A 27,281-nucleotide genomic window follows, 5' to 3' on the forward strand; every position below is an offset into this window, starting at 1 on the left:
ACACACACACACACACACACACACACACACACACACACACACTTTTCCTTGTTGATGTCTCAAGGAGGGTAGCAAAACAAACACACACACAGGCAGGCACACACACAAAGTTAAACTAACAGTTGCCAATTTCACCGCCACTACACAAAAAGCTAAAAAGTTAACGAGAGTTGCGGTTGCGCCCTCTCAAGAAAACACTGCCCCTAATGTCCTGGCAGAAAATTGCATCATTTTAATATACATTTCTTCCTGTCAAATTTGACCAATTTCTCGTTTTATGTCCACAACCTAGAGAGGCATGATTTACAATCTAGAATAAACTGTCACCAACCCAGAGGCGATGCAGCAATATGTCATTAAAGCAGCATCTCTGTGATAAGAAGTAATTTGTCTGCGTCAGCCCTTATAATAACAATATTGATAATACTTGGGGTTTTTTCAGCTCACAAAATTTAAATAGAGTATTGTTGGCGGGTTTTGGTTGATTTTTAAAGGGCTTTACAGTCCTGGTCAAAAGTGTACATACACTTGTAAAGAACATAATGTTTGATTGATTGATTGAAACTTTTATTAGTAGATTGCACAGTAAAGTACTCATTCCGTACAAATGGTAACAACCGAATAAGTTTTTCAACTTGTTTAAGTCGGGGTCCACGTTAATCAATTCATGTCATGGCTGTCTCCAGTTTCCAATAATTTCTACAACTCATACAGCACATGGACAAAGATAAGACCTTCTGGAGGAAAGTTCTGTGTTTAGATGTAACAAAAACTGACCTGTTTGGCCACAATACCCAGCAATATGTTTGGACGAACACCATTCCTATTGTCAAGCATGGAGGTGGTGGTTAGTATTATGCTCTGGGCCTGTTTTGTTGCCAACCGAACTGGTGCTTTAAATGGGACAATGAAAAAGGAGGATTACCTCCAAAATTTTCAGGACAACCTAAACTTATCAGCCTGGAGGTTGGGTCTTAGGGGCAGTTGGGTGTTCCAAAAGGAAAATGTTAAAGGAACAGCTAAATCAAACTAAAATGAAGGTTTTAGAATGGCCTTCCCAAAGTCCTGACTTAAACGTGTGGACAATGCTGAAGAAACAAGTCCATGTCAGAAAACCAACACCTTTAGCTGAACTGACCAATTTTATTATTGCAGTGAAACTTGCCAAGGGACATGTAAGCAAATATTAACGTTGCTGTATGTATACTTTTGACTCAGCACATTTGCTCACATTTTCAGTAGAGCCATAATAAATTCATAAAAGAACCAGACTTCGTGAATGTTTTTTTTGGTTGTGACCAAAAAGTATGTGCTCCAATCACTCTAAGAGTTGTAGAAATGATCGGAAACTCAAGACAGCCATGACATTATGTTCTTTACAAGTGGATGTAAACTTTTTCAGTGTAGTTAACAGTTCTCACATGACATATGAACACACACACACATGACATATGAACACACACACACACGACATATGAACACACACACACACGACATATGAACACACACACATGACATGACACACACACACAGACACACACGGGCGGCCGCCATGCTGCTTGGCCACAGGAAAGAAGCAGGACGCTCTCACAGAACCACCTGACAGTGGACATGTCTACTTACTGGCTCTTTGCTACTTACTGAGGTGACACGCTCTCGAGCTCGGGCCCGAGTGGGGGTGGGCCGGGGGGGCGTGTGCGCAATGGGAGGGGGAGGAGGGGGGCGGGGCATGGTGGCGCCTTTGCGAATGGAGCAAAGCCTGGTGTCTCAGCGTGCTTCTGGGGAAAAGATGGTGCTGGCGTCCTGCGCGGCCGACGACGGGGGAGGGGTGGGTGGTTTTGGGGTGTCAACCGACGGACCAATCGGAGAGCGGGTGGGTGAGAAAGGGGAGGAAAGTGGAGAGCGGGTGATGGTGTTATTGTCGTCTTCAGGTGTGATCGCAGACAGAGAAATGTTTCAGACGCGATGGAGGGCGTAAGGTTCCATGAAATGGGAGACATTCTACATGTATGTGACATGTTTGGCTTAGGAGTCGTGACGTGCAAGCCCGAAATGAGTCGCACCCTTTTTCTGCAAATGCAGAGAAATGTTGTATCTTGAACATGGTCAAGAATAAAAGAAAGTCAAAGATATGAATCATTTCGGGCTGCGCTGTACGTCACGCCCCCTGCTGGTGAAGAGAGACGTTCACACTGGAGGGTGGATGTGTGAGAGCCACAGGTTAGTGCTGCATGCACGCTTGTTGCCAGGGTTACAACTCTCTCTGTGTGTGTGTGTGTCTATGTGTGTGTGTGTCGGCGTGGCATGGAGTGCGATGTCACAAACACACACTCAGTCAGTGCACAAACACACTCAGGACACGAGTCTACCTTTAATCTGCCGGCGGATCTTGGTGAGGTCGGTCATCCACTTGAGGACTTTGGTGTTGGCGGCCTTGTCCCCGTGAGACGGCTGCACACAGGAAGTCACACGTTACAGCCAACGACACTAAACTGCATGTGACATTTTATGTTGTTTTTTTATTTCTTTTCCCATCCAACAGTTAAGAAGTTTGATGCTAAATGAACCCTTTGGATCTCAGATTTTATGTCGATTTAAGGAGGGGGAGGCTTGGGACAGGATTTTACATACACTTTTAAAGAACATCATGTCTTGAGTTTCCAATCATTTCCACAACTCTTATTTTTTGTGATAGAGTGATTGGAGCACATACTTGTTGGTCATAAAAAACATTCATGAAGTTTGGTTCTTTTATGAATTTATTATGGGTCTACTGAAAATGTGAGCAAATGTGCTGGGTCAAAAGTATACGGACAGCAATATTAATATTTGCTTACATGTCCCCTGGCAAGTTTCAATGTAATCAGGCACTTAAGGTCCACAAGCTTTTGGTTGAAATTTTGGCCAAACAGCTCAATTTGTGTTTCATCTGACATCACATGGACCTTCTGGAAGAAAGTTCTGTGGTCGGAAGAAACAAAAATTTAGCTGTTTGGCCACAATACCCAGCATTATGTTTGGAGGAGAAAAGGTGAGGCCTTTAATCCCAGGAACACCAACCCTACCGTCAAGCAAGGTAGTGGTAGTATAATGCTCTGGGCCTGTGTTGCTGCCAATAGAACTGGTGCTTTACAGAGAGTAAATGGGACAATGAAAAAGGAGAATTACCTCCAAATTCTTCAGGACAACCTAAAATCATCAGCCCTGATGTTGGGTCTTGGGTGCAGTTGAGTGTTCCAACAGGACAATGACCCCAAACACACGTCAAAAGTGGTAAAGGAATGGCTAAATCAGGCTAGAATGAAGGTTTTAAAATGGCCTTCCCAAAGTCCTGACTTAAACGTGTGGACAATGCTGAAGAAACAAGTCCATGTCAGAAAAACAACACATTTAGCTCAACTGCACCAATTTTGTCAAGAGGAGTGGTCAAAATTCAACCAAGTCTTGCAGATGGCTACCAAAAGTGCCTTATTGCAGTGAAACTTGCCAAGGGAAATGTCAGCAAATATTAACATTGCTGTATGTATACTTTTGACCCAGCACATTTGCTCACATTTTCAGTAGAGCCATAATAAATTCATAAAAGAAACAAACTTCATGGATGTTTTTTGTGACCAATCACTCAAACAAATAAGAGTAGTAGAAATGATTGGAAACTCAAGACAGCCATGACATGATGTTCTTTAAAAGTGTATGTAAACTTTTGATCGCGACTGTAGGTGTTCTTAAAACTGAATTATCAGTAAAGTAATATTACTCTTGATTTTAATCTTGTTCAATAATTATATTTTAACAAGTTGATAACCTTGTCAAACGATATGAAAACACGTGTTGATCACAAAGATTTTTTTTATTTAACACATAAACCTTAGGCTTGAGTCAGGCTGATTAGAAAAATAAGTACCAATCAAATATACTAGGAGTCAAATAACTGATGGAAAGAACTACATATAACTATGAAGTGCTAAAATAAACTACATTAATAACACATAATATGTCAGTAGAATCAAAGTGCAAATAAAAATACAGCTCCACCAATTCAATTATAATTTTTACGCTTAAGAAACTTCTAGAAGACTTTATATCTCCAGACTTTTCCTGTTTGAGATCATCATTACTTCTTCAAGTGGTGGAAAAGTGTATTAAGGACCACAGCTTTCAAACATATTTTTGCCGGCCTCTAGGGGGCGCTCGCAGCCCACCAATGACCAAGCAGTGTATAGAGCCAGTGTGGCCAAATCTTTCCTAGTTGTTGTCCGTCATGGTGCCCTGTGGTCACGCTGGAGGGCTTGTGAGCCTCATGTGGCCGACCGTCTCCTAAATGATTGGTCAAAAGCGTGATCACATGTTGGACAGCAAGGCTCGAACTCAGTCAAGAAACACTGACTTAAGGCCCAAGCTGTTTGTTTACATGTTTTGAGATTTGGACTTATTGGACCCTAATTACAATAAAACTATATCATCTTTTGATATCGTGTACTTAGTCCATAAGTACACAAATGTGTACCTCGTTTATTTTTCCAAATTCCAATGCATGTTATACTCTTCTGACACCACCAGATGGCAGTATAAATGTCCACATAAGTCATACTTGCCAACCTTGAGACTTCCGATTTGGGAGGTGGGGGGAGGGGGGGAGGAGGAGGATGGGGCGTCGGGGGTGGGGGGTGGGCATGATTGATTTAAACTTTTATTAGTAGATTGCACAGTAGAGTACATATTCCGTACAATTGACCACTTAATGGTAACACCCGATTAAGTTTTTCAACTTGTTTAAGTCGGGGCCCACGTTAATCAATTCATGGTACAAATAAATAATGTAAATAACATTTACATTATTTACAATCCGGGGGGTGGGATGAGGAGCTTTGGTTGATACCAGTACTTCAGTCATCAACAATTGCAATTGCAGCTATCAGAGAACATAGTGAGTTCAGATAGCATAAGAACAAGTATATACATTGGAAATACATTCGATTATTTACATTAGGTTATTCACAATCCGGGGAGATGGGATGTGAATGGAGAAGGGTATTAGTAAAGGGCTGAAGTTGCCTGGAGGTGTTGTGATGCATGTACAGTAGATGGCCGCATTGTCCTGTTTAGTTTACGGCAGACGAACTGCTTTACGGTAGACGAAAGCATGACTGCTGTTGTTGTGTGTTGTTACCGCGCTGGGAGGACGTTAATGAAAACTGCCTAACAATAAACCCACATAAGAAACCAAGAACTCGCCCTCGATCATTCTACAGTTATAACGTCATTGGGCAGGCACATTGTTTATATTGTGGGGAAGTGGACGTGAAAACAGGCTGTCCTCACTCAGGTCCGCATGGAGCTGGAGGGGGCGTGTCCTCCAGCTCAGCCTGAATTTCGGGAGAAAATTTGTCCCGGGAAGTTTTCGGGAGAGTCGCTGAATTTCGGGAGTCTCCCGGAAAATCCGGGAGGGTTGGCAAGAATGACATAAGTGGCCATAAGACCCCAATTCAGAAGTGTACACAATTTTGGAAATTAGAGCTAAAAGGTGCTGTCCACGCATGTGGCCAACTAAGGCCCTTTGAGGTTTTTAATCAACTTAACCGGGTTCTAGTGTCGTTAACAGTTCTCACTTGTACCTTGTAGTTTTTCTCCTTCTCAAACTGCTCCTCAAACTGTTTAATCTTCTTCTTTAGGTGTTGAAGCTTCTTGGTGAGCTGGTGAGTCACTGAGTCTCCTCTCATCGCCTCCTTGGAGCCGCAGGACGCTCGCCTCGGCCTGCAGGTTTCACTGAGAGTCAGCTGCGGCCGAGCGACACAGTGTCGGGCCGTGACTTTACCTGTGCGCTTTGGTGGGCGAGGTGGCGTCCGTGTCCTGATGGAGGAAGCGCTGGGCGCCGTGCACGCTGAAGTCCAGGAAGCGCCGCGCCAGGACGTGCGGGTGAGAGCGGGAGGAGGAGGGGGACGCGTCCTGTCTGCCCTCGTCCTCCTCCCCTTCTTCCTCGAGGGGCAGCAGAGGGAGGGGGACCATGCGACCCGCCAGAGGGGAGAGCTCGGCCTCTCCGCTTTCATTGTCATCCTGCCAGGACTTGAAGGCAGGAACTGGATCTGAAGGAGAGTTACGAGGGAGGAAGGCAGAGTCAGAGGTGATGTTTTTAAGAAGAGTCTTGCACATTTTTAGGAGCTCTTTGCCCTGGCAGGGCTAGGAAAACGCAGGAGTGGCATAAAAATGGCGAAGCACATGCAGACTTTCAAATGGTTAAGTAAACCCATACTTATGATCAATATTATTAGAACTGATTGCACGTTTTTTCTTATTTGCCAAGACAGGAAGGCAATGAAACATGACACCACCTTCCTCAAACAATGGAAGCATGGCCAGCCTTTAGTTGCGGAGGGAAAGGGGAAAGGTCAGAGTCATGTACAGAGAGAGAGTATGGCCATCTCCTTAATGATTGGTGAAAAGGCACTTTCTCCTTCTTTTTTTTCAAATGTAAAAATGCCCCGTTGCCCCACCCGCAAGAAAAGTAGAACATTTTTACACTTCTTACTCGACAACCCAGAAAGAAGACCAGTATGGGAAGTGAAAAACACTGGGGAGTCGCCCAAGTAAACACACGTCTGCTTTTTGTTCGGGAGAGAACACGCAGAAGATAATACATCTTCTTCCGCTTATCCGAGGTCGGGTCGCGGGGGCAGCAGCTTAAGCAGGTAAGCCCAAACTTCCCTCTCCCCAGCCACTTCGTCCAGCTCTTCCGGGGGATCCCAAGGCGTTCCCAGGCCAGCCAGGAGACATAGTCTTCCCCACGTGTCCCTGGTCTTCCCCGTGGCCTCCTACCGGTCGGGTGTGCCCTAAACACCTCCCTAGGGAGGTGTTTCGGTGACATTCGGAGTGAAGTGAATTATATTTATGTAGCGCTTTTCTCAAGTGACTCAAAGCGCTTTACATAGTGACACCCAATATCCAAGTTACATTTAAACCAGTGTGGGTGGCACTGGGAGCAGGTGGGTAAAGTGTCTTGCCCAAGGACACAACGGCAGTAACTAGGATGGCACAAGCGGGAATCGAACCTGCGACCCTCAAGTTGCTGGCACGGCCACTCTACCAACCGAGCAGATGCCCGAACCACCTCATCTGGCTCCTCTCCATGAGGAGGAGCAGCGGCTTTACTTTGAGTTCCTCCCGGATGGCAGAGCTTCTCACCCTATCTCTAAGGGAGAGACTCGCCTCCCGGCTGAGGAAACTCATTTCGGCCGCTTGTACCCGTGATCTTGTCCTTTCGATCATAACCAAAAGCTCATGACCATAGGTGAGGATGGGAACATAGATCGACTGGTAAATTGAGAGCTTTGCCTTCCGGCTCAGCTCCTTCTTCACCGCAACAGATCTATACAGCGTCCGCATTACTGAAGACGCGGCACCGATCCGCCTGTCGATCTCACGATCCACTCTTCCCTCACTCGTAAAATAGACTCTGAGGTACTTGAACTTCTCCACTTGGGGCAGAGTCTCCTCCCCAACCCGGAGATGGCACTCCGCCCTTTTCCAAGCGAGAATCATGGACACATTCGGCTGTGAACCGATCCAGTGAGAGCTGAAGATCCCGGTCAGATGCAGCCATCAGGACCACATCATCTGGAAAAATCAGAGACCTAATCCTGCAGCCAACAAACCGGAACCCCTCAACGCCTTGACTGCGCCTAGAAATTCTGTCCATAAAAGTTATGAACAGAATGGGTGACAAAGGGCAGCCTTGGTGGAGTCCAACCCTCACTGGAAACGTGTCTGACTTACTGCTGGCAATGCGGACCAAGCTCTGAGACTGATCATACAGGGAGCGGACCGCCACAATCAGACAGTCCGATACCCCATACTCTCTAAACACTCCCCACAGGACTTCCTGAGGGACACGGTCGAATGCCTTCTCCAAGTTCACAAAGCACATGTAGACTGGTTGGGCAAACTCCCATGCACCATGTGATTGCAAAATTACTTGTACTCGTTTTAATTGATGATGTTCTTTGAACGGGTCGTCAAAAGTTGTTTATTGGGCTCAGGGACGTGACACTTATCAAGAGATCTATTATCTGGTCAAGCTCTGTCTCCTGTGTCTTTGATGTGACATGTGGACTATAGTTGACGTGGGCATGTGTGTTCCTCTTCCTGACTCCCAACAGAGCTAAACTGGTTCCCTTTCCTGCTGGCCACTAAACCCTGCATGAATGTAGCAGCAAAGTGTCAAATACGGCCGCAAAATTTGACTTTTACAGAATAAAATAATGTTTTAAAAAGTTAAAGTACCAATGATTGCCACACAGACACACTAGATGTGGCAAAATTATTGACCCTTTACCCTTGATCAGGTGAGGAGAGCAGTGAGCAGCAGCGGGGGCTGCGCCCGGGAATCATTTTTGGTGATTCAACCCCCAATTCCAACCCTTGATGCTGAGTGCCTTAGCAGGGTCACATTTTTATAGTCTTTGGTATGACTCAGCCGGGGTTTGAACTCACAACCTACCGATCTCAGGGCGGACACTCTAATTGTTATTTTAATTTTACATTTTATTTAAATGTCTGTCTGTAATTGATAATGTTATTGTAAGTTTATAAGCTGGAGTATATTTAGAACTATATATAAACATTCTACTTTTTTTTTTTGACAAAATAAACAAAACGTACGTCAAAACGATAGCAATTGGATGCAAGCAATTGCTGTGGTTTTGAGCACAGTAGCAGTTTGTTGGTCATACTCATTCCACAAAAAGGTGAATCGACCGTGCTATCAGGTGGCCAACTGGCACAGGAATGCCCGCCCTAGCCTGGAAAAAACAGACTTTTCCTTCTGGATGATTAGGAATGTCATATATTCCCCTTTCTGGAGGTGGAAAAAAAACATTTATTTTGGAATAGGACACATGATTTGTTGTGTACATAGTGAGTAATGTAACTGGCTTTTGAAGGGAAATAAGTAATAAAATTAGGGAACCCATATTGACTGCATTTACACAAAATGGCCCAAATCAGAATTTTTGGAGATCTGTTTTTTTTTTTTCCAGCTGATTGTTTACACTACGAGTAAAATGTGATTTATTATCAGACTCCAGTACAAACGCGCACAGAAGCCAATGTGGGCTCAATGTGGCCTCGACGTCACTTGCATACGCACTTCAATAAAGTGAAAACAAAGGAAGTTGACCGGAATAAAGTCACTATTACTACAAAATAAAATTAGAGTTGCAACACCTTAAAAAAATTTTATGTGGAAGTAAATTAAATTATTATAATTTATCAATGGACGCATATAGTGTAATATATACAATGGGAAGGTTATCTTTTTTATATGTGTATATTTATATATATATACACATGTGTGTGTATATATATGTATATATATATATATATATATATATGCACGCACGCACGCACGCACGCACGCACGCACGCACGCACGCACGCACGCACGCACGCACGCACGCACACGCACACACACACACACACACACACACACACACACACACACACACACACACACACACACACACAAAAGGGCATGCATGCCCTCAAACACTTAAAATAATTGCCCAGGTTTGCTCAAAGCTTAAATATTAATACTGTGTCAGAAGTCAAAAAGTTGTATCGAGACACCCCTAATTATAGTAACTTTTTGAAAAAATATATCCTGTTTGATAAATTTGTACATGAGTTTGGCCTTCCGCCCGATTGTAGCTGAAATAGGCACCAGCGCCCCCGCAACCCCAAAGGGAATAAGCGGTAGAAAATGGATGGATGGACATTATATATTTGCATTCTAACTTATAACATATCATTTTACACACAAAAATCTAAATGTCTTCTACTCGGACGTTAGTTTTTTGGGGGTGATTTTAGGCCCAATGTGTTAATACAGTCACACAGAGGAAACGTTTTACCAGCTCAACACAATGAATGCATGTAAAACACTTAAAACTACCCAGCACTGCAAGCGAGCGAGGAATACCGAGGGAGGGTGGGGGTGGGCTTTGAGGTGTTAAAGTGGGGCGAAAAGTGATGAATCTGCTTGTTGCGGACAACAGGAGGCAAAAAAGTAAAAAAACATGATTTAAAAATAATTTCTTGAAAATAGTTTTTTAAGGAGAAGTCGACTGGTGAAGTTGTTGTGGTTGAGAGTGGGGGGAGATGTGCAACCACTCACCTTGGCCTTCCTTCTGCAGGTGCATACATGAGAAGTCTATGGGAGGGAGGTGAAGATGAGGAGGAAGTGGCGCTGTTTGGATGGAAGTTGGTTGAGGAAGAGAAGGAGGAAGAAGAAGAGGAGGAGAGACGGGAACAGCAGATAAAACGAGCAGTGAGGTCCATCTGTCAGAACGTCACTCAGCAACTTTCATTCAATGAAAACACACTTCAGCTACAAATGAACAAGACACATTTTAACACACAATGAGTTGTGTTTTAGCCACCTAGTACTGTGCAGCACCACGTACCATCCCATTGGCTGTCGGGGAAGAGCTGGATGTTGGGGGCGTGGCCATTGTTTGCAGTTTGGCTGGTGTTGGCGTTCTGGTCGCACGAGTCCTGGAAGGTGAGCGCGAGAGAAAGGTGAGCGACACTAATCGAACGCAAAATGAGGATGGAGAGAAAGTTTGTGCGGCAACTTACACAACTTGTGTTGTCACAAAGCTGATTGTCCTGCCTGAAAGCACAACACAAACTCTGTTTAACCTTATGAGCATGGCCAGGATTAACAATAACAAAAAACAACAGAAAACAGGGATGTTCCAATCAGAGAGCAATTGGAATCATCCATGAGTGATATCAGCCGATACCAATCACATTTATTAACTGTAAATATTATCTAAATATAAATATTATAAATAATATATACACATAAATATTTATTTATGCTGAGTGAAATTACAGTCTAACACTACCATCTAAGTAATATATGTATTCCTCATTATCTTTTATTACATACAATTGTTTGAGGAAAACAAAGTCAACCGTACACAATAAGTAACTTAACAAAATCAAAACTACTATTTATTTACTCACTGAAAAATGTTTTGCCCTCAAAATTCTGTGTCCTGGACTTATTGTCCAAATATGTAAACATTACAACAACAATAACAACAACAACAACAAAACAATGATGAGAAAACTAAATTATTGCTGTTATAGAGTATCAATCTTATATTGATTTTTACCCTTGGTGTTGACACCATCATTTTATAGATCAGCCCTCCTCTTAAAGTACCAGTAGAGTGGAAAAACAAGTTGAGCTTATATCTTGAGTGATTTATTATATAATAAATATTTACAATCCGCAGAGTATGTAAAAATACTGTTTAAACATCACAAAATGCCACTAATTCGGTCAGCCATTTTAATATTCCGTTCCAAATACATTCGGCTTTTTCTGGGGATTGACGTCACTGTCAATCCTTTCCGTGTCCGGGCCAGGTAAGGTTCCCCATGTTGAGTCAAATTAGGCCGCATTACATTCACAATTTTACTCCGCTATTTACTTGTTCTTTCCACTTAGTTAATTTCCCACTGAGTAAATTTAAATTGTTCCAATTTCACATTTTATTTTCCCTCATCCGTGCACAATCTACTCTCTTCTTTTTTTTAACGCGCAGTCACCATATTATCAGATCAGTCATACTGGAAATATATAACAATTAGACAAAGGTGGGTAGAGTAGCCAGAAATTGTACTCAAGTAAGAGTACTGTTACTTTAGAGATTTATTACTCAAGTAAAAGTAAGGCGTAGTCACCCAAATATTTACTTAAGTAAAAGTAAAAAGTATGTTGTGAAAAAACTACTAAAGTACTGGGTAACTGATGAGTAACCTGTTCGTTTAATGATGACGGCAACAAGTAATGCACAAAAACATAAAAATAGCAATGAACAAATTCAGAGCCGGGAATATCTCTTAAGCAACTAAAACAATAATAAATATTAAATAATATATATTTGGTTTTACACTGTCCATCCATCCATCCATCCATCATCTTCCGCTTATCCGAGGTCGGGTCGCGGGGGCAGCAGCCTAAGCAGGGAAGCCCAGACTTCCCTATCTCCAGCCACTTCGTCTAGCTCTTCCCGGGGGATCCCGAGGCGTTCCCAGGCCAGCCGGGAGACATAGTCTTTCCAACGTGTCCTGGGTCTTCCCCGTGGCCTCCTACCAGCTGGACGTGCCCTAAACACATCCCTAGGGAGGCGTTCGGGTGGCATCCTGACCAGATGCCCGAACCACCTCATCTGGCTCCTCTCGATGTGGAGGAGCAGCGGCTTTACGTTGAGCTCCTCCCGGATGGCAGAGCTTCTCACCCTATCTCTAAGGGAGAGCCCCGCCACCCGGCGGAGGAAACTCATTTCGGCCGCTTGTACCCGTGATCTTATCCTTTCGGTCATGACCCAAAGCTCATGACCATAGGTGAGGATGGGAACGTAGATCGACCGGTAAATTGAGAGCTTTGCCTTCCGGCTCAGCTCCTTCTTCACCACAACGGATCGATACAACGTCCGCATTACTGAAGACGCCGCACCGATCCGCCTGTCGATCTCACGATCCACTCTTCCCCCACTCGTGAACAAGACTCCTAGGTACTTGAACTCCTCCACTTGGGGCAGGGTCTCCTCCCCAACCCGGAGATGGCACTCCACCCTTTTCCGGGCGAGAACCATGGACTCGGACTTGGAGGTGCTGATTCTCATTCCGGTCGCTTCACACTCGGCTGCGAACCGATCCAGTGAGAGCTGAAGATCCCGGCCAGATGAAGCCATCAGGACTACATCATCTGCAAAAAGCAGAGACCTAATCCCGTGGCCACCAAACCGGAACCCCTCAACGCCTTGACTGCGCCTAGAAATTCTGTCCATAAAAGTTATGAACAGAATCGGTGACAAAGGACAGCCTTGGCGGAGTCCAACCTTCACTGGAAACGTGTCCGACTTACTGCCAGCAATGCGGACCAAGCTCTGACACTGATCATACAGGGAGCGGACTGCCACAATAAGACATTCCGATACCCCATACTCTCTGAGCACTCCCCACAGGACTTCCCGAGGGACACGGTCGAATGCCTTCTCCAAGTCCACAAAGCACATGTAGACTGGTTGGGCAAACTCCCATGCACCCTCAAGAACCCTGCCGAGAGTATAGAGCTGGTCCACAGTTCCACGACCAGGACGAAAACCACACTGTTCCTCCTGAATCCGAGGTTCGACTATCCGGCGAAGCCTCCTCTCCAGTACACCTGAATAAACCTTACCGGGAAGGCTGAGGAGTGTGATCCCACGATAGTTGGAACACACCCTCCGGTCCCCCTTCTTAAAGAGAGGAACCACCACCCCGGTCTGCCAATCCAGAGGTACCGCCCCCGATGTCCACGCGATGCTGCAGAGTCTTGTCAACCAAGACAGCCCCACAGCATCCAGAGCCTTAAGGAACTCCGGGCGGATCTCATCCACCCCCGGGGCCTTGCCGCCGAGGAGCTTTTTAACTACCTCAGCGACCTCAGCCCCAGATATAGGAGAGTCCACTACAGATTCCCCAGGCACCGCTTCCTCAAAGAAAGACGTGTTGGTGGGATTGAGGAGGTCTTCGAAGTATTCCCTCCACCGATCCACAACATCCGCAGTCGAAGTCAGCAGAACACCATCCGCACCATACACGGTGTTGATAGTGCACTGCTTCCCCTTCCTGAGGCGCCGTATGGTGGTCCAGAATCGCTTCGAAGCCGTCCGGAAGTCGTTTTCCATGGCTTCCCCGAACTCTTCCCATGTCCGAGTTTTTGCCTCCGCGACCGCTAAAGCTGCACACCGCTTGGCCCGTCGGTACCCGTCCACTGCCTCCGGAGTCCTATGAGCCAAAAGAACCCGATAGGACTCCTTCTTCAGCTTGACGGCATCCCTCACTGCTGGTGTCCACCAACGGGTTCTGGGATTACCGCCACGACAGGCACCAACAACCTTGCGGCCACAGCTCCAATCAGCCGCCTCGACAATAGAGGTTCGGAACATGGTCCACTCGGACTCAATGTCCCGCACCTCCCTCGTGACATGTTCAAAGTTCTCCCGGAGGTGTGAATTGAAACTCTCTCTGACAGGAGACTCTGCCAGACGTTCCCAGCAGACCCTCACAATGCGCTTGGGCCTGCCAGGTCTGTCCGGCATCCTCCCCCACCATCGCAGCCAACTCACCACCAGGTGGTGATCGGTAGAAAGCTCCGCCCCTCTCTTCACCCGAGTGTCCAAAACATGAGGCCGCAAATCCGATGACACAACTACAAAGTCGATCATGGAACTGCGGCCTAGGGTGTCCTGGTGCCAAGTGCACATATGGACACCCTTATGTTTGAACATGGTGTTTGTTATCGACAAACTGTGACGAGCACAAAAGTCCAATAACAAAACACCACTCGGGTTTAGATCCGGGCGACCATTCTTCCCAATCACGCCTCTCCAGGTTTCACTGTCGTTGCCAACATGAGCGTTGAAGTCTCCCAGTAGGACAAGGGAATCACCCGGAGGAGCACTTTCCAGTACTCCCTCGAGTGTACCCAAAAAGGGTGGGTATTCTGAACTGCTGTTTGGTGCGTAAGCACAAACAACAGTCAGGACCCGTCCCCCCACCCGAAGGCGAAGGGAAGCTACCCTCTCGTCCACTGGGTTGAACTCAAACGTACAGGCTTTGAGCCGGGGGGCAACCAGAATTGCCACCCCAGCCCGTCGCCTCTCACTGCCGGCAACGCCAGAGTGGAAGAGGGTCCAGTCCCTCTCGAGAGAACTGGTTCCAGAGCCCTTGCTGTGCGTCGAGGTGAGTCCGACTATATCCAGCCGGAACTTCTCTACCTCGCGCACTAGCTCAGGCTCCTTCCCCCCCAGTGAGGTGACGTTCCACGTCCCAAGAGCTAGCTTCTGTAGCCGAGGATCGGACCGCCAAGTGCCCTGCCTTCGGCTGCCGCCCAGCTCACAATGCACCCGACCTCTATGGCCCCTCCTATGAGTGGTGAGCCCATTGGAGGGATGACCCACGTTGCCTCTTCGGGCTGTGCCCGGCCGGGCCCCATGGGAACAGGCCCGACCACCAGGCGCTCGCCATCGTGCCCCAACTCCGGGCCTGGCTCCAGAGCGGGGCCCCGGTGACCCACGTCCGGGCGAGGGAAATCTGGGTTCATTTCGTTGTAATTCCATAGAAGTCTTTGAGCTGCTCTTTGTCTGATCACTCACCTAGGACCTGTTTGTCTTGGGAGACCCTACCAGGGGGCATGAAAACCCCCAGACAACATAGCTCCTAGGATCATTGGGACACGCAAACTCCTCTACCACGGTAAGGTAGCAGCTCAGAGAGGAGGTTTTACACTGTATTGGAAAAAAAATTGAAAAGGAATTTTACCTTTGCCACCTCATTATACTATTGGCTAAGTTTTATATTCATAAATGTAAGTTTCTCAATACCCGACCTATATTTTGTGCCTTTAAAGATTTAGATCTCTACATTAAAACACTCTACTTCTAAAAACCAAAAAGCTGTGAAAACGATTAAGCTATGTTCCAAATTTAAGTTATTTACTGAGATTGAGTGAGCCTTTTGCTTTGCACTTTGTTTATTTTACATATATATATTTTTTGCATTCTATTTTAGTTACTTTGAAGGCCTGGTGCTGTTTTGTACGGTTTTTATACTGTTTTGTACTGTTTTTGTACTTACTTTGATTATTATTTTCAACTGTTTGTAAATGTTGAAATTTATAAATAAAAGGTTTATAAAATTTTTTTTTTTTAAATGTGACCGCCTTGCTCTGTTTGATTGGCAAAATGGAGGCAGGTGATGGATCCTACTTTTGAAGGTCTGTCTGACAAAACAAAAGAAAGTGTGCATTAACTGATAAAAATCAGTAGTGAGCTGAATGTAGATAAATGGAGCGGAGTAAAAGTAGCGTTTCTTCTCTATAAATATACTCAAGTAAAAGTCTGTTGCATTAAAACTAATCTTAGAAGTACAATTTATCCCAAAAGTTACTCTAGTAGATGTAATGGAGTAATAAATGTAGCGCGCTACTACCCACGTCTGCAATTAGACAAGAGATGTGCTGTCTATCGTTCACAATCCTTATAAAAGACATGAACACGTGTATTTTTTTTTTAATGCAGTTGGAAATAAATAAATACATAAAAAGTCCGCTAACAATGGGGGCTCTAAACCATCCGAAATCTTTCAACAATACTCTTTAAATAGACAAACTATTTCATAGCGGCGCAATTATACAAACAGCTAATTAATAAGCACTCTCCTGCTTTTACTGTTAGCCATCACCCGCATCTTGGCTCGTCAAAGTTATTCTAGACTATAAATCATGCCTCCAACTGTGATGTTATGAGCTAGGGAATATGAGAACTACACTACCCAGCATGCAACAGTAGTGACGAGCACGCACGGTAGCCCCGTAAGGTGTTATTGTATGTCGCCATGCTGGCAGCTAGAATGTGGTTATGAGCACGCTGTGTGAGTAAACGTTGAGAACCCAGTCAACACGCCTCCTCTGCACTATTTACAAGTAGACAGACAACACACCCACCATCCATTATTGTAAATAATTCAATGTATATACTCTGATGATCAACTTGTGTGATGACTGTATTATGCTGATATTATATATTTGTACCATGAATTGATTAACGTGGACCCGACTTAAACAAGTTGAAAAACATATTCGGGTGTTACCATTTAGTGGTCAGTTGTACGGAATATGTACTAAACTCTGCAATCTACTAACAAAATTTCAATCAATCAATCAATCAATCAATCAATCAATCTTCTTCTGCTTATCTGAGGTGGGGTTGCGGGGGCGGCAACCTAAGCAAACGTAAGCACCAATTGCTAATTGTGCACACAGCATTCAAAACCCTCTGAAAGCTGTTGTAGAAAAATAACTTTTATCGGCTGATCTAACTAAAGTAACGCGCCACATTGTCCTCGGCATATTAACCATGAAGATGAGCGGCAAGAGCAATTTAAAAATAAAAGTGCATGTGAGGTGTGCTTCTCAGGCTATGAGAGAGCGTATCAAAGTGATTTGTAAAAGAGGCGCATGAAGTTATAAGTGAGAGGCCTTCAGTGCCTTCAACGAGCGAAAAACACAGGCGCACTATGCGGGAAACGAAGGCATCACTTTTTCAGCGCAGTGTTGAACCCTTGTGTAATGTTCATATTGTTGTTACTCAGCCAGCATTTGTGGGTCTGATGGACCTGTTGCATTTTGTGGCTTTTAATGCCTCACAATCCAACACTTTTATGATAAAATACTGAACAGATGTTTACCTTATCTGTTTGGTATTTTAACATAAAAGTGTTGGATTGTGAGGCATTGAAAGTCACAGAATGCAACGGGTCCATCAGACCCACAAACACTGGCTGAGTAACAACAATATGAACGTTGCACGGAAATTTTATTTGCCAGTTTCTGCATCCGACAGGGATTCTTCTTTTGTGTTTCTGCACCTGCGAACCCACACAAGGTTGCAACATTGTTTGTCAACACTGTCTGCTCTCATTTTCTCGCACATTTGACCCTCTGATGTTCTGTGTACCTACATTCTGTCCTCCTCTTGTCTAAGCCTGCTCTGTTTGTGTGTGTGTGTGGGTGGGTGCGTGTGGTACACAGAACATACATTTTCGCACTTCTATAAGCTCAGAGTACAGCGGACCTGGACATCTTATACGTGATAGAAATGTGTAGAGGGGGTGTGTGGTGTGTGTTCATTAAAAATGTATTCTGATATGTTATTCACAGCAAATGAGCCAAAATCAGTGAGTCTCAGTTTGAAAAATTAATTGTATAATTTTCTTTTAATAAAAAAATGAAAACGGGTCCCACAGACCCAAACGCCACACAAGGCTGAAACTCCACAGAGAGCAGAGATCTTACCTGGCAGTGTTAAGGTTGTTTTCATCATCTCTGATAGTGTCCAGCTCCATTCCAGAACCCTCCTCCAAGGTGGCTGAAAGCCCCAGTGCATCCTGGGGGGAAACAGTCCTTTGTTAGAGAACAAGTTGAGTTATGCATCTGTGTCTTCAATGCAAACACAAAGGCTTCTTCTTCTCATCACCAACACAAAGGAACTATGTACATGCCAGCGCGAGTTCCCACGCATGTAAACCATGCGAGCGTCTCCCCTCTCACCTGTGTGTCTTTCTTTTGCTCTCGGTCACCATGGCGACCAGCATTCGCTGGCTCCCTGTCAAAGAAAAACAAAGAGCTTTAAGGAAGTAGCGGAAAAGGAATGGAAATAGGTCAGATCAAAACAGTCATTGACGATGGAAAGTCACAAATATCACATCGAGTGACCCCCAGACAGCTGCTCCAGCCAAAACATACACTGCCTGCTAACGCGACACGTTGACACTTTTACTGGTAACTTGAACCCAAATTATGTTTATTTACAATTTCCAACATGGCAAAATCTTTTCTTAAATATGTCTTTCAACAGCAAGCAGAAGCGTGAGGTTGCTCTCCGAACTGCTGATGATGTGGAAAACCCCGTTGTGTGTCACAAGATGCAGTGTAACACTATCAGTTAACAGTGTTCGTCTCACCCTTGGTTGTCAAAGTCCTTGAGGTCTTGGTCAATGCAGGTCTTCAGCTCAAAGAAATGTTGCTCCACTGCGGCCCTGATGGTTCGTTCAATGATCCTGAAGACACAACACACACACACACACACACCTTGTCATTTGAAGTTGTTTCACATTGAGCTTGAACACAACAGTGTATGACTTTCACTAAGATCAATTAATCCCTCGATCAAACTTTATTTATAAAGCACTTTTCATACATAAGAAATGCGGACTTAAAAACAATGCCCCAACGACCCACATTCCCTACCATCAATCACACACGGACAGGCACATATGAATGTGAGTCCTCTGAGTACAGAGGAGCTAGGTGAAGAAACACTATCACAGGAGCCATCTGCTCCTGTGTTAGGTCACCAGACCACGGCCACCAGGACACTGACACAAAGCGCCCTCACAGCCATGCCTGATACGCTAGAAAGTAAAAATAATGAAACATGTAAACTAATAAGAACCACGAGTAGGAATAAACAGACATCTTATAAATAGACGCAGCATTCGCTGCTGTGACGCGAGAAATTCGGCCGCCATCTTGAAGTGGTGATGAGGAACCGGCAAGCAGCCTAAACTGACAGTTGACAGGTAGAAAACCAAGATGCTGGCCTCGTGTTCAGCGTTTTCCTGCTCAAATGAGCGGACTGTTGATAATAGGATTTGGGGGATTACTTTTCAAAAGTACGATTTAACATTATTTTGTGCAAAGAATATTACCACAGAGTTGAGAAGAAGCAAAGATCTTCAATAGTACTGGCTACAGTGTGACCATAATAGAATTGCTTGTCAACGAAATTAATTATTTTGTCAGAATGCACCAGAATGCTGCATTTGTATGTGAAAATCACAAAGAAATCTTCTGGGGGAGGATGACGCCCCCTACAGGGGTTTGGTTTACAAATTTTCAGCCCGACCTAAAACAAAATTCACCAGCCGCTACTGGCTATGAAGCATTCTCATTTTAGGACAAAGTATAAAACAATACTTAATCCAGTGAAACAGTTTGGTGGTTGACAAAAAAAACGTTAAAATTAGTGGTATTCAGTGAGGAAAGATGAATTAAATGTGCTGACAGTTCATTGCTCCTGCCAAATGTATTGCACTGAGTGGAGCGGATCACCACTCCAAGATGGCGGCCCCGCGTCTCGTCAGCGCCAGTAGGCAGTCGCGCTCGATGCTGCGTCTACTTATAAGATGTCTATGGGAATAATGGATAAAAAAAACAAGCAAAACACATTATAAAGATGAACTATATACAGCAAATGATTGATAAATACATAGAACTAAATAAAACCTATCGTATTAATAAAATATAAGGAATTACTTCAATTAAATGAATAAGTATCACTGTAGGTAAAAGTTTAATCAAAAAGGTGGGTCTTAGGCCTGCTATTAGAAACACGAGCATACAAACTAGTGTTGATTTGCCAAAAAGGAAAATGCTGGCAACTTTAGAATAAACTCCCAGCCAAAAATGGTAGACATTGTTTCTAAGTTACTATTAACAAGAGATTTGTGTAGTGTATGCCAATAAGACGTTTTTCCCTCGAAAAAGATAATGACTAAAAAGAGTTCTGGTCCGTGACGAGCTGCTCCTCTCCCGAAAGCTTTGATGGCATTGAAGAAGAGGAACCATACTGTAAAAGGTAATAACACCCGTCCTGCTGACCTTTTCTGGGCGGACGTGAAACGCTTGATCCTCCAAATCTACTGAGATTTTTTTGAGAGCTTTCTTTATCGCCGTCCTTGTTTACTTTAGCTCAGAGTCCTCTCCAATTAAAACGGAATTTGAAGTCAGAAAGCAGAGGCTCTCTACCCTCTCCACACACGTTCGTTCGGTCATGACATGGGAAGAAAGCGGAGTCTGGGCTTGGCATGCTGTATGCTGTAAGAAAAAGCAAGGCCAGCCAACCCTCGTGTCCTTCTAATAATGTTAATACAAACTGCGCAGGCTCTACCAAACAGACCGGTTTCCAAAATGTCTTTGTTAGAATAATTATATATAAAAGTTATCACACAACTCTTATGCTTAAAGGCACATAACTTGTTATCTTCCACTGCAAGTTAGGAGTGTCTCGTTGCTGTTTGTGTTTTACAGCCTGCTGACAGCCAAGGACGGACTTCGAGTACCTCAACGCAGACAAAGCAGAGACAGGGCGAAATCACGAGTGTCAGCACATTTCCATTCTGAATAATCACATATTGTGTCATCTGAGACTGCTTGCATACTCCTCCCTTCAGAGGGGTATGCAGGTCTGTTTATTTCAATTGTTAGTTTTTCCTTTATTACCTCTGGTGTTATTTATTTTTACCCCATATTTGTTCCTGCACCTTAAACTGCAGTCCTTAATCTTGTTATATGCAAATATAATGACAATAAAGTCCATTCTATTCTATTCTAGAAGCAGCCTCAGCGATGTAAACTAGGGAATTCCTGAATAAAAATGGAGAGTGAGGGGGGCAAGGGAGGATGGTGTTTGTACCTCCCAGAGTGTGGTGGGAGACTGTAACTGAGTGTGCAGCCCAATACGTTTCTCCTCATGAGCAAAATTGAAACCTGTCTCTGCTTGATTCCTTGCTTCTTGTCCTGTTTTAATAGATAGTTCGGTGCTTAAACCTGACAGTCTTTGTCAGTGTGTAATTTTCAACAGGAAGTGATGCACTTAAATAGCCGCAGCTGTGGTCAATCAATTGACATAACAATAAATCACGAAGAACTTGAATGCTGTATGCAGTTCACATACAGTCTAGAGAAGTTAAATGTTTTTGCAGCTGCCTGCTAAATGTCAACTAAAGCCTCCTGAGCTCCCGAGTTAAGACCACCGACATAAGATGCCGTGACAACCTCAAAGATCAGAGCAAAACGTTTCTCAGTGAAACTTAGGCCTGTCAATATAGATGCATGCCGAGAAAAGTTCACAGCTGTCGTCAAGTTTAGTGTGGAAGTGACTTGTTAAAGCAGTCAAACTCCTAACATTTTATTGGATCATGTTGTGCTGTGTGTTTCTGTCAATTAGTTCGTGTTTGGTGTTGGCACAATTGTGACTTTATTGCACATTAAGACAACTGTCCGTGCTCGGCGGAAAGTCATGTTTGTCTTTGCTGCTCATCAAACATACACAATCCTTTTGTCGACTTATCAGACACACTTTGTCCCGCACTGTGCGCAACGCTGTTGCCGCTATCACAGACCGCATCAGTACCAGGAGGGGAGATAAAACTGTTCATGTGATTTCCCTCATGTGCATGTATAACTTTTCAACGTAATGTTTTAATTGATCGACAGGCGTGTGTGTGTGTGTGTACTCACTCTGCGGAGTCAGCAGGCAGCATGGGCACAGAGGAAAGATGGGCGCTGCAAAGTGGAAAGACATAGTTAGAACATCAAGTTCTCCTGGACTCCCATTCCAGACATCAACTGACCTCGGAGGCTGTGTGTGATGCTGGAGAGTCAAAACAGGACGAAGCGATACAATAACGACGGTACAGACGTGCTCAGAAAAGGCGCAAAGGCGCCACAAAGTTATTAAGGCTACGGAGTTAGTAATTAGATAAGACCAGGTACAGTAAGTGCACAAATGTCCACAAAGCTGGGACACAGCTGAAATGTGTCCGGGGATGCTCACTATCACACATAACACGACAGCAGATTTATGTATCACTACACACACCACAAGGTCATGTATGCACGAGAGCAATGTCACCTGTGTGTGCGCGTGTGTAATTTGCAGCTGAACTTATGCAACCTTGTCATCTCTCTCGTTAATCTTACTATGGATGATTGCTGTTCCTTTTTGTTTGTTGTAAAGCAATGCTTGCAGTTACTTGTAATTTAACTCTAATATTCCAACAATAAACAGCAGCTAACTCCGTTCCTACTTGAGAAAATTAGTGAGTGTATTGTATTTTTCGGACTATATGGCACACTTATTATCTTTTTCATTTTCTCAAAAATCAACAGTGCGACCCTGTGCGCCTAATAATTCTGGTTGTGTTTACTGACCTTGAATCAATTATATGTGGTACATGGTGTAATGGTAAGTGTGGCCAGTAGATGGGAGTCACATGTAAGGGATACGTGTGGACGCCTGTTCAATAAAGTGACACCGGCAAGCAAGCCCAAAACATTAAAGTTTCATTGAAACTATAGAACATTACACATGGCGCTCAGAAATGTGTCAAAAATTCTTAGTACGAAGCCGCACCATTTGATGAAATGTTGGTCCATTACGACTACCAGAGTCAGATGTGCTGTGCTTCAACATACGGGTGTGTTTAAGGACCCAAAAATTAGGCATTCTGTTACGGCCTATTATGCTCAACCAGCTTTTCTTACGCATTGATTCTTGCTGATGTGTATTTGGGATCTGCTTAAGTCCCGAAAATTAGTAAACAAGCTCCTCTCTTATTCTCTATCCTCTTGTTTAAGGCCATTCATCTTGTGCCGTTGACATTTCTAATACAAAGTAGTGTACAGTTTTAACTTCTGTCAGTAGACTTGCTATGGAAGCGCTAAAGCGCATAAATAAGATTGCACACAATTTCTCTTGTGGATCATTAAAGTTTAAGTCTAAAACGGCGCATCAGAAGCCAGTTTGAAGATGGTCTGTAACACATAATAGATGCTACATTTTGACCAAAGAACCACCATAACATATTAAGTGAGAAATATGGGTGGACAAAAGTCAGAGTTGATCAGGAAGACCCCTGCCAGGGCAGCACCAAGGGCTACCAGTCCTAGAGTCCACATCCCCATTCCGAACAGTTTCAAGTCCAAAGACTCAAACATTGTTTCCAATTGTCTATAGTTCAGCTCATTCCGTTCCAAAACGCCTTAAAGCTCTCAAAGTGTTTTAAATATCGAAAAATAAATCATAAAATGAATCCTTGATTATAAAAAGAGACCCAAATACATCGGCAGTGCGCTCTATTGTCCGAAAAATACTCTACATCAGACTCCTTGAACAATCTCCACTGCTATCGTTTGCCGTTGCATCACTTGTACAGTTTGCTTGACAGCGCAAAGAGAGTATTACGCAATGTGCACGCGCCTCAAGTATTAAAGATAATCTTTGATCTCACACCACTGCGCGCCCGGGGCCCTTCACTAAAGTGATGTATTTCAGGCCCTGAGGGGGATTCTGACCTCTTCAAGCTTCCTGCGAGACAAAGATAATGCTATTAAGTGGGCCGTCAGTCTTTGTAGCCTCCCTGCCACAGGCAACGCCAGTGCAAAGACACTGATGTGTAATACACAATACAAGAACATATTTATTGTAGTCTTTACAGAAGCAGTCAAAGTGCTTTGGGCCAATATAATTTTGTTGTGTAACAATACAATTTATAGAGTGGAACTCCAAAAGGCAAATGTTTAGAGGGTCCAAAATTGGGAGTTTAATGAATTATGTTTGGAAAACTATGCCTCTTAAAACAAAAGTGGTAGTGCATACGTAAGATGAATTTGGAGGATTTGAGGTCAAGCCATGGGTCTCGAAAAGTGCTGTTGTCAGAAAGTCTGTTCAGTTCCACCAGCAGAATACAACCAACTACTGAAAAACACACACGCCCCGAAACACAATTGCTAAACAAGGCTTGCATTTGAAACATTTACAGTCCTTGATGTGAGAGGCGCCAAAGCTTCAAAGCGCATGTCAGAATGCAAGGCATCTGGTGGTCTAAAGACAGAGGTCAAAGATCAGTATTTGGTTTCTGCATGGAGACGGGGGCACGTTTGTGTGTTTAGACTTTGATAACGTCCTTTTGTTTTTGAAGATTGTAAGTAAACCTTTTAGCCTGACAGTTTGTACTCATCCATTCGCCGAGCCAACAATACCCAACCAACAACCTAACAAATATACCTTTTACAGTATCTCAATTAGCTCACTTCATAGTTCAGAATTGGGAGTGTTTAAATGGCCCAGCGGCATCAATCAATAAGCAATGTGAGACATTGCATAATCAGTGCACATTCATTCACCTTGGCTCTCATTCATTACTGCAATACCGTGGTCTGATCAAAGATATGAAAGTGTGATATGTTTACCTCTGCAGTAGAACGTCACAGACCATTCTCATGGCTGCAGTTTTCTCTTTTCCTCAATCTGATCCGTCCGTCTAAAGATCCAGCCCGAAAGTGGAAGAGGTTACTAAGTATGACGGCTTTGGAGTCAGCAACTTTAGTTGGAGCTTGCCAAAGTCCAGAATTGCTGCTGCTGAGTTTTTTTTGTTTTTTTTTTACCTGACAAGAGACAGGCAACTAAACCCTGCACCTCTTCCTTCTTTTGCCACGTGTTTACTCGGCAGACATGCGAGGAAGGGACCATATCCAGCTGTGTTCCTGCTCAGTTATCTCGGCCGAACTCTCTGTGGACTCGGCGGGAGGATCAGCAGAGCAAAGGTTGCACCTGGGTGCATTCTATGGACTCGTCTTCCTGGCGACTGTGTCACCCGGCACTGTCCTGCGCCCGAGTGCCGCAGTAAACATCAGGGCTCTGCCCAAGTATGTCCTGATGTAACTAAGCAACAACCCTGGGAGGCTGTGAGGACCAGTGGAATGGGAGGGGCTCAAGTTTGCAGCCAATCAGATGGAGGGCAAGATTTCTAGAGCCAATAAGCAGGAAGCAACTGGGAGGAGTTATTGGGTCCGTGAATGTGGGGACGACAGTGAGCAACTATTACAGTCAGTACACTAAAAATTCTTGACAAAAATCACATGTATTCATATTTAAATAATGCATCCAAAGGCTTACCCTGTAGTAACTTGCTCCGAGACATTTATAATACCCACTCTGGTACAGTATATGCGTCATGCTACGCCGAGAGCAATCTGCTGTTTGTTTATACCAGGGGTCGGGAACCTTTTTGGCTGAGAGAGCCAAGAAAGCCAAATATTTCAAAATGTTTTTCCGTGAGAGCCATATCATATTTTTTAACACTCAATGCGTGCATTTTTAGGTAAGACCAACATTTTTAAAGTATAAAAAGTCTCAATCTTTTTCATAACATTGTTATTCTGAAGCTAACCAATAATAAATAAAATGTCATGTCTGTTGATCATGTTTTTGTTTGGCCATGTGCTGTTTGTCTTTTGGACTCTTTAAGTTCCTGTTTTTTTCCACTCCCTTGTCTGGTTCCCTTGGTTACTCATTTTGTCCACCTGTCTCTGGTGGACAAAATGCCCGCTCACCTGCTTCCCGAACACTAATCAGAGGCAGTATTTAAGCTTGTCTTTGCCAGTCAGTCGCCCTGGGGTCAATGTGATCTTTTCTTGCTCTGTGCTGACTTGTTTCATGCCTTGCCATAGTTTCATGCTTCATGCTATGCCAAGTAAGTTTTGTTTGATTTATGTTCATAGTCTGTTTATGCGTTAGCTTTCTTCCTTAGCCCAAGTTCTGCCTCCGCTGTGAGCAATTTTTGTTTGTATCTTTTTTTAGTTTAAATCAAGTCATGTTTTTACCTAAATGCCATGTCTCGAGTCTGCCTTCCTGGGAGAACGACCCCGCAGCAAGCTGCGACCCCCCCCCCCATCGTGACATAAAATACTTCTTACCATTAATGCGACTTCTTGAACAGGTGCGGTAGGAAACGGATGGATGGATTTAAATGCATGAGAATGTTTTATATTTTGAACGTTATTTTTAGCACTGTGATTACCAGCGAAATTATTCATAATTAGCGTGTTAAGCAATGTCAGCTAAGATTTATCTGAGAGCCAGATGCAGTCAATAAAAGAGCCACATCTGGCTCTAGAGCCATAGGTTCCCTACCCCTGGTTTATACTGTAGAACACACAAACTTGCTCCACTTTGCCCTGATAAAGTATGTGCAAATGTACATTCTTCCACTGAGCAGTGTGTGACCTGGAGAAACAGCACTGAACTTCAACTGACTGCAATGAGAAGCATAAACATCAGTCAAACTTTATTGGGTGACATTTCTGCGGATTTAGGTTACCAAACTTTGCTACCAACTAACTAAGACTACTGTATGTCAGTCTAATCATATCAAACAACACTCTATTCAGACATTTCATTTTTAACAGGCAATGTTAAAAATCACAATGGACATCGATTTTAAACTTGACAAACAAAGTCAATGGCATTTGAAAATTGTGTTTTCATCATATTCGTCTTTTGGCAAAGGTAAAACTGTTTTTATCTTTTCACCTTTTTGAACAAGTCGTGCATGCTTCTATTTCAATTCGCCTGGACTACTGCAAAGCACTTTATGCTGGCATTAGCCAAAAAGCTCTCTCCCGGTTGCAGTTAGTCCAGAACGCAGCAGCACGACTTTTAACAGGGGTCAGGAAACGCGAGTATATAACCCCAATTCTTGGGAATTTGCATTGACTCCCTGTTCATTTTGGAATTGATTTTAAAACATTGATGTTTGTTGTTAAAGCTTTACATAGACTGGCACTATACCTCAGACCTCATCCAAATTTACACGTGGTGCCCAAGACCAGTCCCAAAACCAGGGGAGACAGGGCCTTCTCTGTGGTCGGCCCCTAAGCTCTGGAACACTCTGCCCCTCCATGTTAGAACTGCTCCCACAGTGGAGTGTTTTAAGTCTTGTCTTAACACCCACTTTTATTCTTTGGTTTTTAACACTTTGTGAGTTGTGTGGTCCTTTGTGTTTTTTAAATTTGTAGATTTCTATTTATTGTTTGTATT

The 27,281-nt window shown here is 43.9% G+C and overlaps 1 protein-coding gene across 7 annotated transcripts in view; it reads right to left on the bottom strand.

Annotated features, from left to right (window-relative positions):
• fam13b (family with sequence similarity 13 member B) overlaps positions 1 to 27,281 on the bottom strand; it is a 116,153-nt gene that overhangs the window by 8,973 nt on the left and 79,899 nt on the right. For 4 of the 7 annotated variants that reach the window (XM_061891759.1, XM_061891757.1, XM_061891758.1 and 1 more), the window contains exons 8-18: positions 21,920 to 21,964; positions 18,580 to 18,675; positions 18,167 to 18,221; positions 17,912 to 18,003; positions 10,633 to 10,666; positions 10,458 to 10,548; positions 10,169 to 10,240; positions 5,816 to 6,083; positions 5,616 to 5,754; positions 2,370 to 2,451; positions 1,642 to 1,803 (exon numbers count right to left, since the gene is read on the bottom strand). In XM_061891759.1, coding sequence (XP_061747743.1) covers positions 1,642 to 1,803; positions 2,370 to 2,451; positions 5,616 to 5,754; positions 5,816 to 6,083; positions 10,169 to 10,240; positions 10,458 to 10,548; positions 10,633 to 10,666; positions 17,912 to 18,003; positions 18,167 to 18,221; positions 18,580 to 18,675; positions 21,920 to 21,964 — 1,136 coding nt within the window. The remainder of the gene's footprint in view (positions 1 to 1,641; positions 1,804 to 2,369; positions 2,452 to 5,615; positions 5,755 to 5,815; positions 6,084 to 10,168; positions 10,241 to 10,457; positions 10,549 to 10,632; positions 10,667 to 17,911; positions 18,004 to 18,166; positions 18,222 to 18,579; positions 18,676 to 21,919; positions 21,965 to 27,281) is intronic. The other 3 variants (XM_061891762.1, XM_061891761.1, XM_061891760.1) reach the window with 2 other exon arrangements.

This window comes from Nerophis ophidion, linkage group LG29 (assembly GCF_033978795.1).
Source record: "Nerophis ophidion isolate RoL-2023_Sa linkage group LG29, RoL_Noph_v1.0, whole genome shotgun sequence".
NCBI classification, from domain to species: domain Eukaryota; kingdom Metazoa; phylum Chordata; class Actinopteri; order Syngnathiformes; family Syngnathidae; genus Nerophis; species Nerophis ophidion.